Source organism: Aethalodelphis obliquidens, unplaced genomic scaffold (genome assembly GCF_003676395.1).
Source record: "Aethalodelphis obliquidens isolate GAN/ISIS:26980383/991018 unplaced genomic scaffold, ASM367639v1 scaffold3, whole genome shotgun sequence".
Lineage (NCBI taxonomy): Eukaryota > Metazoa > Chordata > Mammalia > Artiodactyla > Delphinidae > Aethalodelphis > Aethalodelphis obliquidens.
In genome coordinates, this window is record NW_020837947.1 from 49,577,696 (window position 1) to 49,605,315 (window position 27,620).

The window sequence follows — 27,620 nt, forward strand, 5'->3', positions numbered from 1 at the left end:
CTGACACATACTAACTAAAATATGTGTTAGCTATGCTGTTAATATTACCAAATCTGCAACCATGAAGCGTAGCATCTATCTACTTCAAATCTTAGACTAAAAGTCAAATCAAATCTTAGACTAAAAATCTGGGCTTCCCTGGTGGCGCAGTGGTTGAGAGTCCGCCTGCCTATGCAGGGGACACGGGTTCGTGCCTCGGTCTGGGAGGATCCCACATGCCGCGGAGCAGCTGGGCCCGTGAGCCATGGCCGCTGGACCTGCGCGTCCGGAGCCTGTGCTCCGCAACGGGAGAGGCCACAACAGTGAGAGGCCCGCGTACCGCAAAAAAATAAAAAAAAAAATCTTTGACTAAAAATCTGAGTTACTGCTTTTGAAGCTCTCCATCAACCGGCAGTCAGTTACCTAAGTGCCACGATAACAATCAGGTGTTTTGCATAACACAGAATCCTGCTTTCCAAGCCCTTTGTACCTCTTTGCCTTTGCAGTTTAAGGCATTTCTCAGTCCAAGTGTCCCTTTAGGAGCAAAAAGACTACAGTAGGTGGATCTTATAAGGAAATTATAAGAAGGTGGAGAAAGGAAGAAGGTATGGATATTGTTTTTAAAGAAGGTAGACTGGGAAGAAAAAAAATGTCTGGCTGATAGTAGATGCCTAATTAATATTGGTTGAATGAATATTGAATAAATAGGCCCAATATATCCATACATATAGAGATTCATGAATTTAACAGAAACATACACAACCAATCCCTGGTGTATAGATACATAAGTGTTAAGTAATTGATGAAACTTTCAGTAATATTTGGATGGATACTGTTTTAAATTATTAAGGCTTAAGAGACCGAGGAAAATACGAGCTTGATGTAGAGTGTCTCTTTCCCAAATGATGTATTGAAAATACTTTTTTTTCTTGACACAGCATAGCTTAGTTATCTGTGACATTTGAGGATAGAGGAAAAGGATAAAGTAAGGATATCACCAATAAATAAAACCTAGAGTTAGTCTCCAAATATTTGTTTAATTTCCCCCTACCTTCCTAGGGATGTATAGAATACAATGAAATATTGAGAGGAAGTATACATATATACATTTTTGACAGCACCCTACAGTATCAGTAGCAAATTTCTTATGTTTTTTAGTGCATGGTAAGTTCAGTATATAATTGATGATATGGCAAGTCAAGCTGATCTGCTTAAAGTAATTTTTTTTTAGGGAACTAAAACTAGCAAATGATTTAAGCAGTACTTGAAGAAAAAAACAAAAGGTGGTTCTTGAAGATTTTTACAGAAAATATTAGAAACTGCTTTAGAATACTTTATAAATTTGGCAAGCCAAAAGCAGAATGAAGAAAATTATTAACTATTGTTTCACAGTGTTTTTGTGTCTCTATTGCAAGTAACACTGTCAATTTGAGCAAACACTGAGGTTTGCACTAAACATTACAATGATGAAATCTGTAACTCTTTGAAAATCCCTTCTAAATCCTCAGAAAACTTTCTTCTCTCAAGAATATGTATTGAGTGATAGAAATAAGGAGGAAAAATTACATAGAATGGCACTGTACTATTTGTTGTTTGCTTGTTTTGAAGGTTGTATTTGTATGTGGTTGTTTTAAATCATATTTACATTTTTTGGATTCGCACTGTAGCATTTTCTTATTGGGTCCCCCCCACCAATCCCCCGTGAATTTTAGAAATTGAGTATTAGGGAATTTAAGAAGAGAAGAATCTTATACATCTTCCTACCCTTATCCTCTATGCACAGACAAGAAAGAAAATTTCCCGCAAAATTCTATATATTATTACAAATACCCAAATATTTTAAAGATAACTTTATACAGGATCTGGCACAATAAGGATGTAAACAAAATTATCACTACATTACTAAAATCTGATATATTTTGTTTAGGGTTGGTGAAGAGATTTTATCTTTCCTTAACCCAGGACAGTCTATCCTGTTTTATAACTTGTGCTCTGCTCTGACATTATATAATTTTTTTAAAAAAAGCAAAAAACAACAACAAAAAAAAAAAACACTGAAGGTTGGACTGCATTGGTATCTGGATCAGTTGAGTCCTTACCTGTTTGTCTGCTTTCTGATTGGCTGAAAACTGTTGCTAAGCTTGTTTTTTGTTCTTTGGGAAAGTCAAAAGTTGAATGTGACCTATTTGAACTGTATCCTGCTGCTTTTGACTCTGCTTTGCTCTTTCTCCGATCCACATACTTTTGTCTGCTATCTTTTGAAGTTTAGATTTTTTTTAACCCATCAATTTGTAAATTTAGAGTGCAGTATTTTAAGGTTTTAAGATTTTAATTGTACATTTGTAATGCACAAATTAGAGTACAGTGGTTTATTCTTTTTTTAATCTGGTTGAATACTTGAAAGTTGAATTTTCTGACATTTAAAGCACGTTCTAATTGTAAAGAGCAAATACATTATTTAAAGACCTGCCTATTACAAACACAAAAGATTATTTGGATATCAATAATATCTTTATTGTTAATAACAATTCCAAAGTGCATCACTGAAGAATTTATTAGGTCACCTTTTTGTGTTTTAGGATAAAAGCTATTATTGATCATATTGGCATGTATGTCACTGAAGGATGAGATTGACTTTATACATGTTTTCTGGAGAAAGGCTAGAAGGATTGACAGTCCTTTCAGTTATAGACCAAATCCGGGACAGCCTAAATAAAAGTTCTACTGGAAGCCAAGTTTGGTTTGTAATTCAGTAAACCATAATTGAACTGTTGATTCCAAGAGCCTTTTCTCTAAGGCTCTATTTGGCATTGATGGGAATGAGACTTTGAATTAGATTTCCCCGGCACTCTTTTAGAACCAGCAGAAATCCTGGGAACATTCTCTGAGCCTTAAAGCCTGACTCAAGCCTTGGATGAACAACATAGGGAGCTACAGACTAGCATGGATTCTCCAAACCTACTGGGAGTTCTAGTGTACAGATCAGGAGATGTGGCATGTATATAAAACAGTGATGTTCAAATGTGTTATTGATTTTTTTTTTGTCCACATAGTCTTTAGTGAAACAGTATTACCAGAATTCTGATTTATATACAATATCTAAAACTGGTGTTTTATTAATAAATGATCTCTTCAAAGTTCGAGTAAGTAAAGTTAAATTATTTATCAAGCCAATTAGTAAGAACAATGAGCTTATGTTTTAAACAAACTTGAAATAAAGGGGTTATGGATTATAGTTACAGTATTTCTGTATTTTCTTGTATTCATAATATCAGAGAAATCTGGACTGACACAGCAAAGTACCTACATGCTGTAGCAGCCCACTCACTACTATAGTTTTACTCGAGCAGATGCAGGCAGGCATGAATTTTTTAGAAGGCCAGAACACACAAACTATACCCTTCCTCGCCACTGACAAATTTACAAGAATGTTCAAACATACACTCACAGAGATGATGGAAGAAGCTTTATTTACTCCAGTATCTAAATTATTATTTTGGTGGTTTCCAATGCATTTGCTGTTTATAGATGTTTGTAGGTTACCTTGAAAAAGAAAGCTCAAATATAATATTTCATAATATCTCTAAAGTACTTATAAGAAATACAATTCTGAAATCACTGGTAATGTACAAAGAAGCCTGGTGTAGGAGGAAGCCAGGTTCTGTTTAGCGTAAAGCATATTAATTCTTGATAAAATCAGGAATTATATTAACAGAGTAGAACTTTAGAGCTGAAGTAAAGTATGAGAGATCATGAAGTTCATTTGCCCTTCATTTTAAATTTGAGGGGACTAAAACTAGAAGGGTTGTTAGGAGATTGCCATACCTTCTGGGGTTTTGGTTTTGTTTTCTTATTTGTTTGTTGTTTTGTTTTTTTCCTCAGAGTTGGACATTAGTAGATGACTCCCTATTTAATGATCCCTGACAGAATCCCAATCTATTTGCCAATCTGTATGACTTATGTGAGGTTTAAGTCTAAATAAAATAGATGTCCAATCTCAAATTAAGATGTTTCTGCTTGTTCATAGGATTTAAGAAATTAAGTGCATATAATTGGTATTCAGTAAATATTTATAAATAATGAATGACTGAAGGGTTTACGTATTATTAAGATTTCTGTTAATTGGTAAAATAATAGCACTGACATCCATACATAAACCTATGCCGAAACATACTTTTTAAATTAGAGATATAACAAGTTAAAAAAGAATACTACCTTCTCCAACTTGTAATATCTGAATAAAATCCTATTTTAGTGTTTCTCAATTGACAAAAATTAGGAAAATCAGATTTTCTATTACTACAGATGAAATGATCTTGAATTCTGTTCAAACTTAATCTCATATAACAAAACAAAACAAAACATAATTTTTAAAGTTGCATTCTTTTTTTGAGTATTCTTAGCTAAATAGAGAGATAGTAGTGGTAAGTGAAAATAAATGTATTTGTTGAATTACAGTGCCCTGAATGTACCCACATCCTTTGGGCAGAGGGAATAATGACCCACAGAGGTGCAGTGAGGATTTTGGAGGGCAGAAGAACAGATGAGAAAATCCAGTGAACGGCATTTAATTTCTAAAATGCTTAGTAATATGCAAGTAGTTTGTAGATGTGGCCTTGTACTTTGTGACGAGGTTAAGGATCTACAACTTAATACCCTCTTGAAAAACAAGAGATCTCAGAAGGAGGCAAAGAAAGAAGGTGGTTTAAAGGATTAAAGGACCTACAACTAAAGATTATCACAAAGGAACTGAGTGGGGGGTTCTTTGAGCTGTTAGAAAAGCATATATTGTTGAACTCTATTCACAGCTTGGTAGTACTAATCATCGTGAGGGGCATGGATAGGGAGGTCAGGATAGCTGTTATAAACAAAAAATAACTTGATTAAAAGATTTTAGAATATTGTCATTAGGATTTTGTTTCTTTGAATTAAAATTATCTCTAGTTTGAATAAAACATTCAAAATTCAGACGTGATTAAGCAGATGACTTACTAATATGCATTTAGCCTAAACATTTTAACTGTGGGTAAATTCAGTTTTATAAAGGAAGTAAACACTTGAGAATTCAGTTCCATGAAGTCTGTGGGCTCAGGATAAGTTGAAGATATTAGGTTTGATTTTAATCTATTTTGAGAAGACAATTTTTTATATTATGCCAGACCAATATATTCCTTGGACGTAAAATTATAGGTTACGTATTAAAACCAGTTATTGCCTTGTGCCCACAAACAGAAGCATTTTGAGAATTTAAAAAGCATTTTCACATATGTTTTTAGGTACAGATGAAATCCAGCTCCTCAAAAACTATTTTTTTTTAACATCTTTATTGGAGTATATCTGCTTTACACTGTTGTGTTAGTTTCTGCTGTGTAACAAAGTGAATCAGCTATATGTATGCATATATCGCCATATCCTCTCCCTCTTGAGCCTCTCTCCCATCCTCCCTCTCCCACCCCTCTAGGTGGTCACAAAGCACTGAGCTGATCTTTCTGTGCTATGCGGCTGCTTCCCACTAGCTATCTATTTTACATTTGGTAGTGTATATATGTCAATGCTACTCTCTCACTTTGTCCCACCCCCCACCCCCGTGTCCTCAAGTCCATTCTCTACGTCTGCATATTTATTCCTGTCCTGCCACTAGGTTCATCAGAACCATTTTATTTTAACATATTTCTTTTCTTTTTTTTTTTTTTAGATTCCATATATATGTGTTAGCATACGGTATTTGTTTTTCTCTTTCTGACTTACTTCACTCTGTGTGACAGACTCTAAGTCCATCCACCTCACTACAAATAACTCAATTTCATTTCCTTTTATGGTTGAGTAATGTTCCATTCTATATATACGCTGCATCTTCTTTATCCATTCATCCGATGATGGACATTTATGTTGGTTCCATGTCCTGGGTATTGTAAATAGAGCTGCAGTGAACATTGTGGTACATGACTCTTTTTGAATTATGGTTTTCTCAGTGTATATGCCCAGCAGTGGGATTGCTGGGTCATATGGTAGTTCTATTTTTAGTTTCTTAAGGAATCTCCATACTGTTCTCCATAGTGGCTGTGTCAATTTACATTCCCACTGACAGTGCAAGAGGGTTCCCTTTTCTCCACATCCTCTCCAGCATTTATTGTTTGTAGATTTTTTGATGATGCCCATTCTGACCAGTGTGAGGTGATACCTCATTGTGGTTTTGATTTGCATTTCTCTAATGATTAGTGATGTTGAGCATCCTTTCATGTGTTTGTTGGCAATCTGTATATCTTCTTTGGAGAAATGTCTATTTAGGTCTTCTGCCCATTTTTGGATTGGGTTTTCTGTTTTTTTGATATTGAGCTGCATGACCTGCTTGTATATTTTGGAGATTAATCCTTTGTCAGTTGCTTCGTTTGCAAATACTTTCTCGCATTCTGAGGGTTGTCTTTTGGTCTTGTTTATGGTTTCCTATGCTGTGCAAAAGCTTTTAAATTTAATTAGGTCCCATTTGCTTATTTTTGTTTTTATTTCCATTACTCTAGGAGGTGGATCAAAAAGGATCTTGCTGTGATTTATGTCATAGAGTGTTCTGCCTATGTTCAAAAACTATTTTAAATACAATACAGTATATATGCACAGCCTGCCTGAGAAATATATTCTACTTGAACATGTCATACATTAAGTATCTTCCATTACCTTTTTGGTTTTTTTTTTTGAGTTGGTATTTCTTTTTTGTCCTTCTTTAAAACCTTCAGTAACTCCTAAGAACATATGGGATAAAGACCTAACTCTCAGTTTCCCACTACACTCACCTTTTTCTTGAACCTCATCCTATTCCAGATTAAATCCATTCCTTCTTATTTACTTCAACAACAATGCTGAAAAGTAATTAGCTTCTAAAAGTCGTAATGAATGAATTTTCCCACCTAACTTTGATATCTCAACACTTTCTTTACGGTCACTTCACTTTAGAGAAGCCTCAGGGTGTTTAAAGCCAGACTTGGTTACAAAATGTTCATGAATTTGTCAAACTATGGTATGTATACAGGCAGTGTCTGACTTGTAAGTACCTGCCTGACTTAACAAGTTAGCCATATGTACCATTGCCCAAACCTATATAGTCACTATCTTGGTAGTGCAGGAAAACAGGAACAGAAAAATCAAAGGAGCTTGGGAATATCTGGGGTTCCAAAGGGGAAGATGGGAAGAGACTATGAAAAACAGAATTTGCTTGGTAGAGCTGGAAAGGACAAGCTGATTCCCAAGCAGAGCCTGCCTGTCTGCCTAAATAGTGACCCCAAAGCCTCCAAGAGTGTTTGTCTAGATGGCCCATATCTTTTATTATATGAATATTGAATTTGAAATTCATTATTAAGTTTTCAGTTGAGTTAAGCTTCTTTTTTTTTTAATGGAAACATCTCTGTGGAGTTCACTCATTCAATACACTCTTATTGAGGGTCTACTGTGTGCTGGGCACTAAGATATCAGAAATACAGCAGTGAACAAAAAGACAAACATTCTGATTTTATGGAGCTTACATTCTATTGAGACAGACTAAATAAATAAATAAATTAGTATGAGATGTCAGTCCCTCATATAATAAGTGTGAGTTAGTATAAGAAGCCTGTTTTCTTCCTAATACCTACCAGTTATTCTAAGAAGAATAGGGGTAATGTGAGGAGCAGGTAGGAAGTTGGGTAAACTCTATTGAGGGAGCTTTGGGTAGCATGAAGTTACCAAAGGTCTGGGGAGACACTGAGAGGAATGACAGGGGTAGAGAAATAGAGGAGAGAAGCTCTCAAAGACCAAGACCACTCATTCCATGATTTCTTTTTTCTGTTTTTTAAAACCAGATCTCACCCTGAGTATGAGCAAGGGAGATACATTTTTCTTTCTTCCTGCCCTCTTTTCTTGCCATCAGAATCAAGAACTTAAGCTAACATACCATTATTGACATTTTAAAAATATTCATTAAAGGAAGCAGCCCAGCTTCTGCTGCTTTGGATTCAGACAGACCTAGGTTCTAATCTCAGTCTGCATTTGACTACTTTTACAACCTTGGACAAGTTACCAATATTTTATGAGTTTCTGTTTCACAAATTTGTAAAATAGAAATAATTGTATCTGCCATATAAGTGTAAAGTTCTTAGTGTCTGATATATTGGTCTTATCATTAGCCTGGAAAACCTGACCATGATTTAACATGCTTATTCTTTGAGGGAAAGTGATTTTCTAATTTAAAACCACTGACACTATTTGGAATACTACTTGTTTACAAATATGAGTGATGGTCTGTTTCTAAAACCCTATGTAGAAATTTAAAACTGTGCATTTCTAAAAGAAGAAACCCTAAAGGAGAGACAGATAGCAAAGATTTGTCAACGTTCTTGCTCCTTTATAAGTAATATAATTCTAAAAATTAAATTGAAGAAGTGAAAAAGTAGAGGACAAATAAGAGAATATAAAATTAATGTTCAGTACTAGAAGGATCTCAACATACCCAAAACGTGATGTTGAAAGGAAAAAAGTGCTTAGCAGGCAAGCTATATATTAAAAAAAAAACAGGAAGATATCAGCTAGAGGAGAAAAATCTTGACAAAATTAGTAAGCAGAAGTAATCTTAAAAACCAGCATTCATTCCAAGTAAAAATGTTTTAAATGACAATACGGCATTTTTTTCAAGAATGCTTAAACCACATAAATCTAACAAATCCCACTCCCCCTCTTAAAGGAGTTCTTTGGTTTAATGGCTAAAATCATGGCTATGTGTATCTAACCAATTATTAAATATAATTTCTAAAGAATAGATCTACAGATCTATAGTACTTTAATTCCTTTAGTTAATGAGAAAATTCAAGATTTAATATGTGGTCCATGAAAGTGTGATTATACGTTTTGGCCTGATTAGTATTCTTTCTATTAAAATATACATATTCTTTTTCATTAAGTGACTATATTTTTTAAAGTCTAATGGATTTAGGGAAGCCACTTGGTCAGGAGAGCATGTAAGTTGAGATTTATCTCCTAAATTTCAAAAACAAAAGTATGAGGCATCATTTCCTTTCTCAAGAAACTTATAATCATGTTGGAGAGACAAATCCACCTTCATCCCTACACTTTGTTTCATTTCCATTGTTCTTCACATCACCCTCTTGCCTTGACAGAATTGCCTCAGCAGCCTTCCTAGCTCATCTTCCTGCCTCTAGTTTTGCCTAAACCTTAGCTGAAATGCAAATTTGATGTCATTCTACTCTTTAAAACTTTTAGTAACTCCACAGTACTCTTAAGAATGAAATTTATTGTCCTTAATGAATCTTAAACAAGGTCCCTTCTTACTGTTTATGTTTTACCTAAACTTCATCCATTACTCTCCATACCCTGTGCTCTAGACCCCAGTGAACTTCCTTTATTCAGTTTTCCTAACGGACTACCACTCTCAGTCTTTCCCCTGCCTGTGGGCTTTTGCACATGCTGGTTTCTTTGCCTTAGAACTCTGTCTTTACTCTCCCAAACACTCCCCCGATTTTCTTGCCAAGGCCTCTCTACTAATCCTCTAAGCCCCCTAGCTCAGATATCTCTTGCTTCTGGAAGCCCATCTTGAACCACCAGGCCACGTCTGGACTCTCAATGCCACATAGCTCTCTGCTCAGATCAAGTCATTTGACACACCACTCTTTTACATGGGTGTAACATCTCGTTCTTGAGAAAATTAGAGTTGAGACCATTCCTGCTAATGACAAATGCAAAAACCTCACTTTGATACAGTTTGAGTAGGTTTACCAAAACATTTTTATTTTTATATTCATTTATTTGGCTGTGCCTCATTGCTTGTGGGAGCTTAGTTCCCCGACCAGATATTGAACCCACACCCTTGGCAGTGAAAGCTCGGAGTCCTGACCACTGGACCACCAGGGAATTCCCAAAACATTTTTAGAGGAAAGGAAATATTTCAGATTTACTTCTTGGATTAGATGTCAGGATTCTTCATCGAAGAAAAAAATGTTGAAAGGAAATGTTTAAATAGCAGATTTTGTAAATAGCTGCTGGCCTATAATGATAGCCTGTGGTAAATATCAAAAATGTAGTCCTTTGCAATTACTAATCGGTGCTCGGGAGGTTTACTACATGCTTAGCACTGGGGGTTCATTAGGAGAAGCACCTTCAGGACATCTGGCCTACTCACGTAGTAAAATCTTTGGAAAATATAAACTTTTTATTAAATGATTTGGAACAAAGCATTTCCAGAAGTGAGATCTACACAATGATATTTGCAGGTCAATACAGCTGTTGGAATTCTTGGTTAATAGATTTGGAGGCAGCTTTTTTATGTTAGAGAAGAGAGTGACTAATTCACAGTTACTGCTCTATCAAAAAGAGCAAAAATCAGTACTCTTTGAAGACCTTAAGTCAGTCTTTATAGAAACCATAAAGGAACCTTGACATTTAATGGCTTGAAAGGGTCTCAGTAAGGACTGAATTAGAATATATTAAAATTATTTTTCTTTTTATGTAAGGCAGCATCAAAATAAACTGAAACTTTCAAAGAAGGAGGAGGGAGGGAGGGAGAGAGAGAAAAGAAAAAGAAAGAAAGGAAAGGAAGGAAGCAAGGAAGAGAAAGAAAGAGAAAGAAAGAAAGAAAAAGAAAGAGAAAGATCCTAATTGGAGCTTCCTATTCAATTTCAACATGTTTCTTCAATAAATATTTATCAAGCACAAAGTATCAAACATGAAAATATATATACATACACACATATACACACATATATGTATATATACACATGTGTATACACAGTTTGCAGTTCTAATTTGCATTTAAACCATTTTTGCATTAGCTAAATGCATGCTTTTTCTTGCCTCTCATTAGAAAATAGAAAGGTAAACATTCTCCATTTTGTAAATGATATTTTAATGTTACAGACAAGGTTATGCCCTACTAGATAGCTAACCCCCACTATTTTATTCCTTCCAGAAAATAAAATCACAGCTCAACTCTTCTAGAGCCAGTCATTTTTCACATACTTCCCTCATTAAGTAGCTCTATAGCTCACAACCCCTACATCAAGTCCATTTATGTTTCCACGTTATTCATCTACAACCAGTTTATCTTGGAGGGTATGTCATATTGCTGCAAATTGGATGGTTTACTGGGTTTATTTTTGCCTGTGTGTTTGTGGCTGAGTGGGCATCAGATTAGACTGTTTTTGTGGCTGTGCTCAGAGGAAGAGGGCTTGGACGTCTCTGTAACCTTTTCTTCTATGTCAATATTAACCTCAAATTGCTTTTCTTGACCAGTAAAAATATTTTGGGTGCTTTAGCAATTTACAAAAGCAGTGTATGAGAACATATAACATCATTTTATTTATCTGGAGAAGATAAATAAAAAGTAACCATTTTTAACCTGCTACTTTTAAAATGTGACACTTTAAGAGCTCAAAGAGTAACTCAGTTTTCTCTGAGACATTTTAACCTCACTCCTAAGACTGAAACTTATTTTCATTTATGAGCCCTGGTTCTGTGTCTGTCAGTATTATTGACTTAAACTCTGCTTGTTTCCTTCTATCAGAATGTTCCAACTTTTTTTTTTTTTAACCTGAGCATGTAAGCCTTTGAAAATACGGGGCAAACATGCAAAACAAGAGACCTAATTTAGGAGTTAATTTTTTAAAAAGAAGTTAATGGAGCCCTGTAAGGAAATAGTGTTGACACAGGACTTGAGAGATTTGTGTTCCAGATCCAACAATGTCAGTTATTTGTGTTCCTTTATGACCTGTTTTCTCACGTTCCTCATCAGGTTTCAGAGAGAGATTCTTTCTTTAGAACCTAGGGCGCTTATAAGGAAACAATTTTAAAGCTTTCGAATATACTTGTGAAGAAAAAAAATTTAGAGATCTGCTACCAAGGCTTATCTGTGTAGGAGAGTGATATTTATAGTTTCTACATAGCTTACCCAAAATAATTTTACATTGAATATGGGTCATGGTCCCCTACTTGTTTCTTCATTCTGCGGCCCAGTAGGCGCTGTTTGGGCATTATTGGAAAGAAAGAAGGGAAATTTCAAAAGTTCATAAAATGTGAAGCGAATTTGATTCCCCCTGGTGGTGTCGGGGTCAGCCTAGAGGTGGGTTGCTGTTTGGCTCTAGGTAAATGGACCCGAGCGGGTGGAGGGAGGGCAAGCTTTCAGCTGCTGATGCTGGGACAGGGACACTTTTGCCTTTCAACTGAAACCCGACGGCTCGCGCTGCATCTTCCAGCCACAGTGCACGCACAGCTCCCGGCGGACCGAGCCCATTCCGACCCGAGGATTAGCTCCTCGCGGGAGTTCGTTCCCTAGAGGTTGTTTCTCGGCCGGCCGCGTAGCCCGCCCCCCGCCAGGGCCCGCTCCTCAGCGCCAAGGGGGCGGGGTGCCGCGGCGCTGCGAGCCCCCATTGGCGCGCGCGGCTGCCGACTCAGTGGAGTGACGGAGGGGGCGGGGCCGCGTGTCTTGTTTGTTTGCGCCGTCCCGCCCCGCACTGCCTCAGCCCTCAGCACGGACTGAGGCGCTCAGCCTCTGAGCTGAGAGGCCGACTGGCAGCCCGGCCAGCTTTCGCCTCCTCCGCGCCGCCGCGGCTCCCTTGCGCGTCCGCAGCTGTCCTCACGCTGACATGCGCCTGGCCACAGCCGCGAACGAGGCGTATACGGCCTCGCTGGCCGTCTCGGAGCTGCTGGGCTGCAAGCAGTGTGGCGGGAGCCGCGGCCAGGACGAGGTACCAGGGCAAGGGACCGGGCAAGTGGGCGGGCGGGCACCCGGCCAACTGCTTGGGCTGCACGGAGGTCGCGTCGCTTCCCCGCCCTCGCACCCTAACAGCTTCGGAGAACGCTCCCCGGGGAGGGCGCCCCTGGAGCTACCGCCCGGACGGCCGCCCTGCCCGGCAGGGCGTCGCAGGCTGGCCCGCGCCCCTCAGGTGAAGGGGCGGCCAGTGGTGTTGGGGGGGGGCGTTTGCCACCGAGAGTCGTCCCCGGGCAGAAAATGTTGCGGCTGGGAGGGACAGCTGCCTCGGTCATTTAAATGGAAGTCTCCGAAACGTAAATAACGTTGTCTTCTGTACAAGTCTCCACAAGCCAGAAGAAACCTAACAAACTCTAGTCTCACGGTAGAACAGCCTGTGGATTTTTTTCCCCCTCAGCGTCTTGTCAAAACACATTATTCGGGGACCCTCACTCTCTTCGCCTCCTACTTTAAAAAAGAAAGAAAAAGAAACATATTTCGGTCAGTTAAAAATGATGTTGCCTAGAATAAGTATGTACTGCCAGCTCTATGACGTTATGCACAGCGTTTACTCTTGTATTAAACTATCTCTTTTTGTGTCTGAATTGGCCTTCAGAAAGAGCTATTTAATTGTAACATTTTGTATTTTTCCTAAGTGGCTGCAAATAGGGCACCATTTGAGAGTTACTAATACACCTTTAACTCAAATTTGAAACTTTAAAAGGCTTTAATTCAAAAGGTGACAAGGGAGAAAGTAGAGAAATAGTAATTAAAATCAGAATGTTTTAAGTATTGACTTAAAGAAATGTAAATACGAGGTAATTTCTCTACTGTACTGCCCACTAAAATGACTCAGTGTTAGTATTTATATGTATATATATTTTTTGTAAATGGAGTCTACACCATGATATACTACATATATTCATATAAACTTAAATGAAGACACTTTCTCCTGAAGGTTGTAGAACACCAAATGCTTTTTCTAGATTTTAGCATTCATGGAAGGCTATAGAACACCAAATGCTTTTTCTAGATTTTAGCATTCATGGATACATAATGTGTTCCTTGTTTCCAGATAATACAACAACCTAAAAAAAGTCTCATAACTGTTGCTTTGAAACTTTATCATAGAAAAGAGTGTGAAAGTGTTGAAATAGAATTTACAGTTTCTGTTTGCAGGCCGTAACAGATCTGTTCTCATTTTGAGCCTCAATCATTGTGCTTGAATCTGTTATTTCTGGTGGTATTTGTGTGCAGAATCCTGGTTTTTGCCCAGATCTAGAATCTCTAAATATAGCCATGTCAACTGGAAGATACAGATACATTTTATCAATAGCTTGCACATTGATTACAGAGCCTATGGGATTGTGTTCGGGACACCAGGAACCTTTGTATAGTTGTATTTCATTTTTAAAACCTCCAACATGTGGGAAGATAAATTAGGAAGTAGTGCTTTATAGGAAAACTATTCACTTTACAAAAGAATTAATAACACAACTCTTTCAAATAGCAAGCTTCCACAGTGCCTTTAAATTAAACCCTTTCCAGGAATGGAACTCCTGACTAAAGTATAGGGCACACATATGGCCTAAGTCAGCCTTACAAAGCCAGTACTTTGAAGTCAGTGAGTTTTTATTTTTCTAGAATGTATTTCATAGAAGACCAGACACTGGAAAAAGAGGTACCTGAACTTTGAGTATTTCTAAATTCCCTATAAAAGAGTTAATGACAATTTTAGAAGAAGCACTAGTACATGTCGTTATAATAGGAAGATTTCTTTATAATACTTCTAGATTTCTTCATTTCTATTTAAAAATTTCAAATGTCAAAAGGCTAGCACCCAGCTATAGGTAATGATTCTCATAAATAAGGAGGAGTGGGATGGGAACTTTTACTTTTTACACAGCATATTTTTGCCTTGTTGAAATGTGTTTCAAACAGAACTGCTTTTGTAATTTTTTAAAATATCAAAATTAATATTATTGTGATTATCAGTATTAAGACATCTAGACAGTTTAATAATGTACCAAGTGCAGTGAGAAAAAATAAAATGATTGAAGTGATCTAATCATTTTTACTTTTCAACTAGTTTTGCATGTAGATAGACACTGTAAGCCAACAAATGCTCTCATTTTGCACTTGTGGCAAACTGTTCATTTTTTTGGTTAAAGATATTCATATGGATTCATAAATGTATCTGAGAAATTTGAAAAATCTGATTAGAACAGTAAATTCATAAACACAGATTCATACAGTGATACATTACATACATTAGTCATTCTGTGGTGCTGTCAACATTTGCTGAGGATTTTCATACTGTGAAAATTAGTGTGTTAGTATACACTGTAGAGGAAACAGATATCGCGTCAGAGATTTGCAGCAATGTTGTGATGGCAGAGGCTGTTGCTATGTCTTCAAAGATGCTGATTAGGAGGATTGTTGAGAGAAGACTGTTAGTTCCCATGTTAGATTTCCCAGCCACACCTTCACCAAGAGCCTGTGAGGTTTGTGCTGTGGTTAGCATTTACATCTGCTTCACAACAAGGCCATTTGCTGTTGGCAAGTTCTGCCTCCTTGAATTTAGATTGGCCAAAATTTGTTCAAAGTCTGTAATTCAGTTTCTTACAGGTACATATGAAGGCACAATTGAAGGAACCTTTAGGACGTTATGAAGTGCACTTAGTTTGGCTTATGATCACACCATTGAAGACCTGCAGTGCCTTATTTTTTTTTTTGTAATCAATACCTGCTAGAAAATAGGGTAGCAACTAATTTGTCATGTGACTAGGAAGTGTTTCAAAAGTGAGTTTTCCAGAAAGTTGAAACTTTTACCCCTTTAGAAATCAAGAATACTATTATATAATAATAATGGTATCTAAAAAGACCTTTAAGTATCAAAAGCTCTTTTAAAAAATTTATTTACTCATTTATTCATTTTTGGCTGCATTGGGTCTTCGTTGCTGTGCACGGGCTTTCTCTGGTTGCGGAGAGTGGTGGCTACTCTTGGTTGCGGTGCATGGGCTTCTCATTATGGTGGCTTCTCATTGCAGAGCACGGGCTGTAGGCGCGCGGGCTTCAGTAGTTGTGGCACGCGGGCTCAGTAGTTGTGGCTTGCAGGCTCTAGAGTGCAGGCTGAGTACCTGCGGCACATGGGCTTAGTTGCTCCGCGGCATGTGGGATTGTCCCAGACCGGGCTCGAACCCGTGTCCCCTGCATTGGGAGGCAGATTCTTAACCACTGCGCCACCGGGGAAGTCCCTCAAATGCTCTTAAAGAGGAGCTTTTGAGAGTAATTAATTAAAGACACCAACTCTAGAACCAGACTTCCTGGCTGTTTTCAAGATAATTGTCACCTGTTTCCTTTTCCCATAAGAGCTCAATTTGTGTGCTGTGGAAGGCTAGACGGAATCAATGACCTGCTTCCTGACAGTATCTGGATTAGGATAAATTGGGATGCAGTTTCAGAGTTCATAAAATTCTATTTTACCTAGAACTAGCCATAAGTAAAATAATGAAATTGGAGTCTTAAATATCAGAGACTCCGTTCCATTCCTTTCCTTTCTTCAGTTCTTCTATTCTGTCCCCTGCTTTGTTAGACTGGTACCTCACCAAGGAATGAATGTGATCTTAACAGTAAGAGGTTCTTAGCATAATAGGTTTATAGTCCGTTCCTGAGAATGTTTGCTTTTTCTTAACATCCTGTTTTAAAACACATAATTTTTCATAAAATACATAAAAGAATCTATTTCTAAAGGAACTGGAAAAGAAAGATTTGACCTTTGAAGGCAAGGAAGAGGGGAGACAGTAATACCAGTATGGCCACTAAATTTGGCTACAGGGATAGACTTTCAAAGACTTGAGAATTAGAAAGGACCATTGGGAAAGACCTTTGGCATGCCTATAGGAAAATATTCCATTTCTGAAACATTAATAGTCACTTTCTTGGAACTGTAAAGCTATTGTTTTGTAAGTTTGATATATAAACTATCTATTTGGTATAGAAATAAAACCAAAACAATATACTTCAACCTCTTTGTTTTGAGGCCCATGTGCTAGGAATCTGGTCTTATTTTTAAAAAAATAAACACACACACATACACAATCCACATGCTGCTAATGTATTTGTAGGATAAAGTCCTAGAAATGGAATCGGTAATTTTTTTCCCTTTCCTTACAAATAGTAACATAATATATACATATTATATACTTTGTCTTTTTCCCCCCACATAATATATCTTGGAGATCTTTTAAAGCTAACTTGTATAGAACTGCTTCATTCTTTGTGAGGACTTCATGCTATTCTAATCTATGATCATACTAAACTTTATTGAAACAGTACTCTATTGATGAGCACTTAGGTTGCTTTATAAAATCTTGTACTACTAGAAACAATGTTGCAGTGATTATACTTTTACACATGACATTTTAGAAATGTGAGTATAGGGTAATGTTTAGGATGGAATTATTGATTAGGGTATGTAACTTTTAAATATTGATCAGTATTTCAGATTGCCCTCCTAGAGGTTGTAGTAATTTATACTCCTTTTATGTTTCTTGATATTTTTTCCTCACACTTCAAAACACTCCCATCAGAAAGTATAAGCAATGAATGGCTATTTCTCCACCCCCTCTCCAACACAGCCTATCATCAAACTTTTTGATCTTAAGCAGTATTTTAGGTGCAAAATTGTATCTCAGTGTTTTATTGTGAGGGTTGATCATTTTTTCAGCCATTTATATTTCATTTTCTTTGAACTGTTCATGTCCTTTGTTCATTTTTCTGTGAGGTTGTTGGGGGTTTTCTTAGTGATTTGTCTTTATGTATTAAAAAAATTTAGCCCTTTGCTGTATGAGTTGCAAATATATGTCCAAGTTTTCTGTTTGCTTTTGACTTTATATGTTTATTTTTCCCATATGAAAGTCTTTATTTTTATGTCATCAAATTTATCAATCTTATATTTTATGATTTCCTGGTTTTGTGGCATTCTTAGACCTAAGTCCACAGGTATTTTCTTCTAATACTGTAATGTTTTTTATTTTTGTTTTTTACACTTATATCTTATTTATTGTGGAGTAAAGTATGATTTAAGCCTCCAATTTCACTTTTTTCTGAGTGGCTCTCCAGTTGTACCAAAATCATTTGTTGAATAATCCATTTCTCCTCCTTTGAAATGCCACCTTTTGTATACTAAAGTCATAAGAATAGTGTCTCTTAGGTAGAAAATGAATAATAAACCCCTGAAATGGGGTGTTTGCTAAAATGCATTTTGTTTAAATAAGATAGTAAAGAACTGAGAAGGGGTATTGATTTTTAGCCTTAAAGTCTTGCCCAATATATTTTGTTAGAAATATATGTAATTAAATCAGAAAGGCCAATAGAGTCATCATTTTATATAAATGGCTGCATTTGTGCCAAGATGATGTATTGAATAGCAGGAATGTGGGTTTTTTCCTTGCATTTATTGTAGGATATTAAAACTGAGACACATACATGGCTGGGCCAGTGAATTTAGTGCCTCCTCTAATGAGGGGGCATGGTTATTAGACATTACTGTCTTCAGTATAAGTGTGGAATTATCAGAGTAAGAAATCACTGACCTCCAATACAAGATTATTTGAAACATATATAAAATTTTAGATTTAGTTGGCAAATCCAGCCTACTTTGAATCTGAATCTTGAGTTCTCCTAATTAAGATTCTCTTCAATTTTGTCCTGCCTGCTTAATTTTTAAAAATCCATTCTGCTCAAAAGGTTTTCATTCACTTGGACCAGATTTCTTGAATTGTTGCCACATGTTCTTCTCTGACTGCCCCCTCCCCCTTTTTTTCCTTTAAAAGGAAAGCATCTGGTTTATATCATGAAGGACTTTTGGAAGCAGTAGAGAGAGGGTAGAAATAATATTTGTATGTAATTATATAAGCAAGGGTTAATATTTAGTTGTTAAAGAAGGAGGGGGTTTTTTGTTTAGAGACTAGAGTGATAGGACATGAGCCTCAAAAAGAAAAAAAAAAGTCTGAATTACATTTTGGTTTTATTTCTATTAGCACACTGTATTGAGGGAAAAGATGGAAGCCTAACAGTAGATTGTCAGTTTTTGTTAACCACACTACACTGTCACATAAAGTATAGAATTCTAGGTTCACTATGTCAAAAGGCAGAAAACCATTTATATTTTAATTAGTTGAGCTCCTCTAAAATATAATATAAGCAAAGTTGATGAGATCCTATAAATTAAAAATTTAAGGAAAACTCACAAACAAAATTAATTTCTCTAAAATTGTTTTACTCAAGCACAGAGAAACCATGCCCTGTACTACTTTCTCTTTTGTGGATTTAAATAGCTTTTTTATTTTTCATAGTATTTCTGTTCTTGTGAAGTGTTATTATAGATGTAGTAATAATTATACTTCTTTCAGTTTAAGACATCTAGGTAGAGGTTATGGCTTTTTCATTTCCTGACAAGATGCACAGGGATTGATATTTTGGTTGGTTGGGTTTTGGATGTACAAACACATTGGTCTTATTTTGTATCACTGACAATCCACAGGGTTGGCTGCTATGTGCTGAACTTTCTGTTCTAGACTTTCTGCCAAGTACTTTATGCAAAACTCTGGTTTTAGTGAAACAGGTTTTATTGTTTTTAGTCAGAGTTGTATTATAAACTGTTGTCAGCTATGTGATGCAAACAGAGGATCTGGTATATATATATGGCCATGAAAATAAATCACCAGAACAAGCCAGTCTCTGTTCAACTGGCTGTTTTTCTCTCCCATTCCTGTGGCCTCAGTTCATGTTGTTTACTGCTGGAGGCCTGAGATGGTGTAGTTTTCTTTTCTAGGAACTTGGAATTAGAATTCCTCGACCACTAGGACACGGACCAAGCAGATTCATCCCAGAAAAGGAGGTATGTTGTTTGTGAAAGTACATAGTGAACTGTATGCTTTTAAGGAAAAGCTTTCATGACCCACATCTTCGCATCTGAACAAGTTGTTGGTCAACAATATGCTCTACACAAGTTAATCATCATGTTTTGGCAGTGAATATGTGGGATTAAAAAGCTGTTATAGTCATGTTGATTTCTAGTATTTCATGATGCTTTTCTAACACCCATATTTAATCAAGCAAAGGCAAGACTTTTTTCTGGCCAATGATATGCCACCTGCTTATATTTAGATGTTGCTTAGGTGTGCCCATAAGCCGAGTTACTTGGTCTTGGCCAACTCCACAGGCTGGTATCAATGCTAGATTGGATCTTTAATTCTAAATATGTAAATGCTCCTATACTTTGTTTTCACAGGGATTGTTTACTGTTAGTTAATTTTGGTTCTCTGTAAATTGAGGGAGAGTAGGTGTTGTTAAAAGGAAAGGCATTAGGGTCTGTTTGCAAGCTCTGCAAATTTGATAATCTAAATCTGGGTTCTGGATTTAGCTCTGGATGTCTGGATTCTGGTCAAGTCTGCAAGCAGCCTATCTAGATGGCCTTTAATGTCCGGCCTTTGTTGTTTTTCCCCTACTACATGATATGTGACTCTTTATTCTGCTATCTTGCAACAAGTTGAGTTAAATTTGTAGAATTATAACCTCTCTTTAAGCCAAATTTAATCTGCTTCTAGGTGACACTTAGAGTGCAGTGCATGCATATTCCTTTTTTTTTTCCTTCCCCTGCATGTTTTCTTTCTTTTACACCAATTTACAATTTCTGAAACCATGGTTTTCCTCTCTTTCATACAGATTCTCCAAGTGGGGAGTGAAGACGCACAGATGCATACTTTATTTGCAGATTCTTTTGCTGCTTTGGGTCGTTTGGATAATATTACCTTAGTGATGGTTTTTCACCCACAATATTTAGAAAGTTTCTTAAAAACTCAACACTATCTACTGCAAATGGATGGGCCATTACCCCTACATTATCGGCACTACATTGGAATAATGGTTTGTAAACATTCAGTGAAAAATTCTTTCTGCCTGCTTTATTAATCTTTTTAAGAGATGGTTAATGCTTCAAACACAGGAATAAATACTTATATTCTAACTTCTAATCGAATTCCTGTTAGGTAGTATCTATTTTTCCTCTTTCTAAATAAGTACACTGTCAAATATAACAGAAAAAGAAATATGTATTTACACTCTGTTGAGAACCATTTTCTATTAAATACGAGAATAAAGTAGAACACAAGATTATTTCACTGATAGTTCAGATTGACATAAGTGGTGGTACTCATGTTCAATTTATAAATAATATTCCATTGTTTTATGGTTGGCACCTTAATTGAAGTTTCTTCTTAATCTGAGGTTCTGACAGTAGGTATAAAATTTTTCTAAAGTTCAGATACTTTGATCAGATATTTTATTTGTTCTTGGGATATTTTTGAGGTGCTTTCTATAGTGTATGAATTTTTAAATGTTTATATGAAAACTTCATTTCTGTAGTATATGGAAAATTTGAAAACATACTAATCAAAAACTTAATTAGCTGTTTTGCATATTGTAAAGAAAAAGATTTGTAGTTGTTCAAGATTTTAATATGTGTAATTAGAATAATCTTTTTGTTTTCTCTTAAGGCTGCAGCAAGACATCAGTGCTCCTACTTAGTGAATCTCCATGTAAACGATTTCCTTCATGTTGGTGGAGACCCCAAGTGGCTTAATGGTTTAGAGAATGCTCCTCAAAAACTACAGAATTTAGGAGAACTTAACAAAGTGTTAGCCCATAGACCTTGGCTTATTACCAAAGAACATATTGAGGTAAGTAGAGAATATATCTAGGGTGTCATTAAAAAAAAAAATTAGACTAATTTTTAGAGCAGTTTTAGGTTTACAGAAAAATGGCACAGAAAGTAGAGTTCCCATATTCTACCCCCGTCAACCATCCACCACCCCCCGCCCACACACACATAGTTTCTCTATTACTAACATCTAGTATTAGTATAGTACATTTGCTGTAACTGATGAATTAATAATGTCTAATTTACATTGGGGTTCACTCTTTGTGTTGTACAGTTCTATGGGTTTTGACAACTGCATAATGTCGTGTTATCCACCATTATGGTATCATAAAGAATAGTTTCACTTCTCTCAAAATCTCCTATGCTCCCTCTATTCATCTCTCTCCCCTTCCCCCTGAAACTACTGCTCTTTTTTTACAGTCTTTATGGTTTTACCTTTTCCAGACTGTCATATAGTTGGCATCACACAGTATATAGCCCTTTCAGACTAGCTTGTCAGTATGCATTTAAGGTTTCTCCATGGTTTTTCATGGCTTGGTAGCTCATTTTTTATTGCTGAAAAATACATGTATGGATGTACCTCAGTTTATCCATTCATCTATTGAAGGACATCTTGGTTACTTCCAGTTTTTGGCAATTATGAATAAAGCTTCTACAAACATTCACATATAGGCTTTTTGGTGGACATAAGTGTTCAACTCAGTTGGGTAAATAACTAGGAGTGTGATTGCTGGATCGTATGATAAGCTTGTGTTTATTAGCTTTGTAAGAAACTGTCATCCAAAGTGGCTATACCAGTTTGTGTTCCCATGAGCAATGGATGAGCATTCCTGTTGCTCCACATCCTTGTCAGTATTTGTTGTTATCAGTGTTCTGGATTTTAGCCATTCTGATAGATGTAAAGTGGCATCTTGTTGTGTTATCTTTTTAAAATACCATTTTAAACTAGTTTTGTCTGGTTCTATTTATTAATAAAGATAATAGAATAAAAGTAGATGGACATTCTCTAAAAGAATCTACCATGCAGTAGAAATTCTTAAAAATACAATATATTTTTGGTGTTGTCTTTCTCTTTTTTTAGAATATTTATTTATTTATTTATTGCCCATGCCTCAAGGCTTGTGGGATCTTAGTTTCCTGACCAGGGATGGAACCCATGCCCCCTGCAGTGGAAGTGCAGAGACCTGACCACTGAACCTCCAGGGAATTCCCTAGAATATTTTAGATTCTTTTATGTAATTGAAGCATCTTTTTATCAAGGAGATACAAGATTTGAATATGATTAATGCAATGTCTGTTACATTGTCTAGTAATATAAAATTACATATTATAAAATAGATAATGAAGCAGAATGGACACAGATTTGTAAGACTTTGAAGAACTGTAGACTTTACCTTGAGCATAATTTTTAAAATAAATATAATTTGATGATTTAAGAATATTCAGAGTCAAGCTGTTCAAACCACTTTTTAAAAATTCCTTGAGGAGGCCTGATAATAAAGAAAAACAGGCGTATTTTACACAGTAGCTTCTACTTTAAACACAAATTCATTACATTTGGTTTGAGACTGCACTAACAACATAGTTAATGCATTCATAATCCATCATCTGAGATATGGCAACTGCTTTTAAACAAAATGTATTCTACATTTTTAAATCAGGATTTCAGAAAGTCAAAATAATAATGAATGTGTCGTTATCAGTTTATCTTAAGCTCTATTTGTGAATACATATTCATAAAAATTAGCAAATTCTGGGTTCTACATGCCTCAAATTGTAATTTTATCTTAAGTTTTATATAGTAACTAATCCTGTTTTCAGTAGGTTAAATACCAAGATGAACTGTATTCTTTCATCAATACCATACCCCAGCATAAAAATGTTCTCGTTTTTTTTCCCAAGGGACTTTTGAAAGCTGAAGAGCACAGCTGGTCCCTTGCAGAACTGGTACATGCAGTAGTTCTACTTACACACTATCATTCTCTTGCCTCGTTCACATTTGGCTGTGGAATCAGTCCAGAAATTCATTGTGATGGTGGCCACACATTCAGACCTCCTTCTGTTAGTAACTACTGCATCTGTGACATTACAAATGGCAATCACAGTGTGGATGAGATGCAGGTCAATTCAGCAGGAAATGTTTCGGTAAGTATCTATTATTTATTATAGGATCATCCTAAGAGTAATCACAGTAATTGCTGTTATATTATTTTTTCATTTGGCTTTTAAGAAAATCTACCCTATTAAGTCCAAAAAGATATTAGGCCCCCATACCTGTTCATTCAGCAAGTATTTATTGTCTGCCTCCAAATGCTCAGCACTAGTCTGATGCTAAGGGACATACAAAATTATAAGACCCTCTAGGAGGTTACATTTGAATAATTTTAGGATCAGAAGCCACCAGCAATGTGCCCCATCAGAGCCATCTGGTATTGAACAGCTACTGAGTGAGATGAGGGGAGACTGAGAACAGTGGAACTTGGTGGTAGAAACTTCCTGATGCTGATCACATCCTTTTGCACAGAAGAAACAGGCTGTCTTCTTAATTACTTTTTAGAAGATTTAATCAGCCTTGATCTGGAATTTCTCCTTTTAAAATACTTCATGTTTTAACTTCTCACAAATATATATAAAAGTGAATGTAAATTTATTAAAATGCTTTTATCTCTATTCCTTCTCTTCTCTGGCTTTTATATTTTCTCAGTTATGTTATTCCTTTGAAACAGATCAGAATGAGTTGAATTTTCTATAAGCAAATTTGAATTCTATATATGATGAGTCAAAATTCCCTCTGCATTCTTTAGCTGTAGTGAAAGAGAAAAGGGTTTATATTTCCAAATTGAAATCAGAGAAACAACATTACAGTCTTCTGAATACTTTGCACAGATTTTCTCAGTTGTATTATTTTAAACAGATTTGGACAGGTTAAATTTATATATTTGACTTTAACGTGTATTTGACTGTTAATGTATATTTGACTGTGGGCAAGTTATCTAACCTCTCTGAGCCTCCAATTCTTTCATTTCTAAATGAAGGTCAAACACAAGGTTATTGTAAAGTTTAAATGAAATGTCTCTAAAGAGGTAAAAGGCAAAAAAAAAAAAAAAAAAAAAAAAAGAGGTTAAAAGGCCTAGTACAGTGCTTGGCATTTATCAGGTACTAAATAAGAGGTAGCATTTACATATGGTGAGATTAGCACAGGAGGGAAAATCATGTTCCCAAGGTTGATCACTGTGCTGTGCTGGCAACGCCCAAGACCATCAGTTCCACCCTCTGTTGAGCTATCTGGATTGTTGTTGGAGGCCTGCATATGGCCACTGATTATTTATCAAAGCTTAAAGGTTATGAGATGGTCTAAGGGAGAGTACATCAGTTGCTAGGATGCTTAGAGTTGGATTGTTGTCCTTCCCCACCTTTGATTTAGTACAAGGCTAAAGAAAAAGTACTGTTCCTAGTTATCCCTTTATTAAATGAGATAATAGTGAAATAATAGAATTTTTAAAAACTTCCCTAGTAGATAAGCTCCCTGTTCCCAGGTGTTGAGCATTTTTTAGCAATAAATATTTTTAAATTAAGGTATGTACCTTGTTTTTTTAGACATAATGCTATTGCACACTTAATAGCCTACAGTATAAACAGTATAGTGTATAGTATAGTACAGTATACAGTATAATGTACAGTACAGTACAGTGTATTTTTGGCTGCATTGGGTCTTCGTTGCTGCGCGCAGGCTTTCTCTAGTTGCAGCGAGCGGGGGCTACTCTTGGTTGCAGTGTGCGGGCTTCTTGTTGAGGTGGCTTCTCTTGTTGCAGAACACAGGCTCTAGGCGCACGGGCTTCAGCAGTTGTGGCTCGTGGGCTCTAGAGCAGAGGCTCAGTTGTTGAGGCGCACGGGCTTAGTTGCTCCACAGCATGTGGGATCTTCCCAGACCAGGGCTCGAACCCGTGTCCCCTGCACTGGCAGGCAGATTTTTAACCACTGTGCCACCAGGGAAGTCCCTAAACATAACTTTTATATACACTGGAAAACCAAACAATTCATGACTCGCTTTGTTGCAGTGGTGTGGAACTGAACCCACAATGTACCTGAGGTATGCCTGTCTATTGACAACATGCCCAGTGTACACAGTTGATGCAAAAGCACTTATACTTTGTGTACCTTATTTAACTGATTGAGCAAGTAAAAGCTTAACTCTTAAATATTCAGTTCTGTTTTAAATCGACAAGTAGTGTTAAATTTTTAAAATTTAGCATTGATAGTAATATTATTACTAATTTTAGTAATAAAAGGTAAAACATTAGAATGTGTTCTTAAAATCATTTTTCTCTTATATTTTAAAATTTAAATATCTGTATATATAATAGGCCAAATAATTGTTGTTTTTTTGTTTTTGCGGTATGCGGGCCTCTCACCGTTGTGGCCTCTCCCGTTCTGGAGCACAGGCTCCGGACGCGCAGGCTCAGCGGCCATGGCTCACGGGCCCAGCCGCTCTGCGGCACGTGGGATCTTCCCGGACCGGGGCACGAACCCATGTCCCCTGCATCGGCAGGCGGACTCTCAACCACTGCGCCACCAGGGAAGCCCCAAATAATTGTTTTTGATTCATCCATGTGCATTAAAATTATAAGAAGATCTTTTCTTATATTGTATTAAGATGCAAATTCTTATGAAACAGACTTAATAAAATTCAAAAGTTTCATTCCGTGTTTGACATATGTAACCTTAATTGCACTTTCTTTTCAGGTAAGTGATTCCTTCTTTGAGGTCGAAGCCCTCATGGAAAAGATGAAGCAGTTACAGGAATGTCGAGATGAAGAAGAGGCAAGTCAGGAAGAGATGGCTTCACGTTTTGAAATAGAAAAAAGAGAGAGCATGTTTGTCTTCTCTTCAGGTAAAAGCAACCATTACATAGTCAATAAAATGTCTGTTTTTTAAGAGAATTTAAATAAAAGTATCCTTTTTTATTGGAATATAGTTGATTACAATGTTGTATTAGTTTCAAGTGTACAGCAAAGTGAATCTGTTATACATATATCCACTGTTTTTTCAGATTTTTTTTCCCATATAGGTCATTACAGAGTATTGAGTAGAGTTCCCTGTGCCATACAGTAGGTCCTTCTTAGTTATCTATTTTGTATATAGTAGTGTGTATATGTCAATTCCAATCTCCCAGTTTATCCCTCCCCCCTTTTCCCCCCAGTAACCATAGATTTGTTTTCTACATCTGTGACTCTATTTCTGTTTTGTAAATAAGTTCATTTGTACCACTTTTTTTAGAGTCTACATGTAAGCGGCGACATATGGTATTTGTCTTTCTCTGTCTGACTTAACTTCACTTAACATGATAATCTCCAGGTCCATTCATGTTGTGGCAAATGACATTATTTTGTTCCTTTTTATGGCTGAGTAACATTCCACTGTATATATGTACCACATCTTCTTTATTCACTCCTCTATTGATGGACATTTAGGTTGCTTCCATATCTTGGCTATTGTAAATACTGCTGTAATGAACATTGGGGTGCATGTATTTTCAAATTATGGTTTTCTCCATATATATGCCCAGGAGTAGTGTTGCTGGATCAGATGGTTAACTCTATTTTTAGTTTTTTAAGGAACCTCCATACTGTTCTCCATAGTGGCTGAACCAGTTTACATTCCCAGCAACAGCTGTAGCATTTACTCTTTGAGATAAGATGATGGCCATTCTGACCAGTGTGAGGTGATATCTCATTGTAGTTTTGATTTGCATTTCTCTAATAATTAGTGATGTTGAGCATATTTTCATGTGCTTTTTGGCCATCTGTATGCCTTCTTTGGAGAAATCTCTATTTAGATCTGCCCATTTTTGGATTGGGTTGTTTTTTTGATACTGAGCTGCATGAGCTGTTTGTATATTTTGGAGATTAATTCTTTGTCAGTTGCTTCGTTTGCAAATATTTTCTCCCATTCTGTGGGTTATCTTTGCTGTGCAAAAGCTTTTAAGTTTAATCCAAATATGGCTTTCCTTTTAGAAAGGTTATTGCATAGGTAGAAAAGGAAGTTATAGTGAAAACAGCACTAGACTAAGAGAGAGGACATTTGATTTGGGTTCTAATACTAAAATCACTGCTAATAAACTTTGTGAATATAAGTCATTTAACATTGAGTGCTTTTTTTCCTCTTCTTTAAAATGAGGAAATTGCATTCATAAAG

At 36.4% G+C, this 27,620-nt stretch overlaps 1 protein-coding gene across 9 annotated transcripts in view; it reads left to right on the forward strand.

Moving 5' to 3' along the window:
* The window catches only part of SESN1 (sestrin 1), a 130,979-nt gene that overhangs the window by 73,665 nt on the left and 29,694 nt on the right, over window positions 1–27,620 (forward strand). For 5 of the 9 annotated variants that reach the window (XR_003429208.1, XM_027089104.1, XM_027089129.1 and 2 more), the window contains exons 2-6: window positions 19,539–19,604; window positions 20,432–20,632; window positions 21,262–21,444; window positions 23,328–23,570; window positions 26,169–26,316. Coding sequence is in view for 8 of the 9 variants with exons in the window: in XM_027089104.1 (XP_026944905.1) it covers window positions 19,539–19,604; window positions 20,432–20,632; window positions 21,262–21,444; window positions 23,328–23,570; window positions 26,169–26,316 (841 nt within the window). In the remaining variant the exon portion in view is untranslated. Of the gene's footprint in view, window positions 1–12,460; window positions 12,699–19,525; window positions 19,605–20,431; window positions 20,633–21,261; window positions 21,445–23,327; window positions 23,571–26,168; window positions 26,317–27,620 lie in introns of those variants that run through there. The other 4 variants (XM_027089153.1, XM_027089144.1, XM_027089165.1 and 1 more) reach the window with 4 other exon arrangements.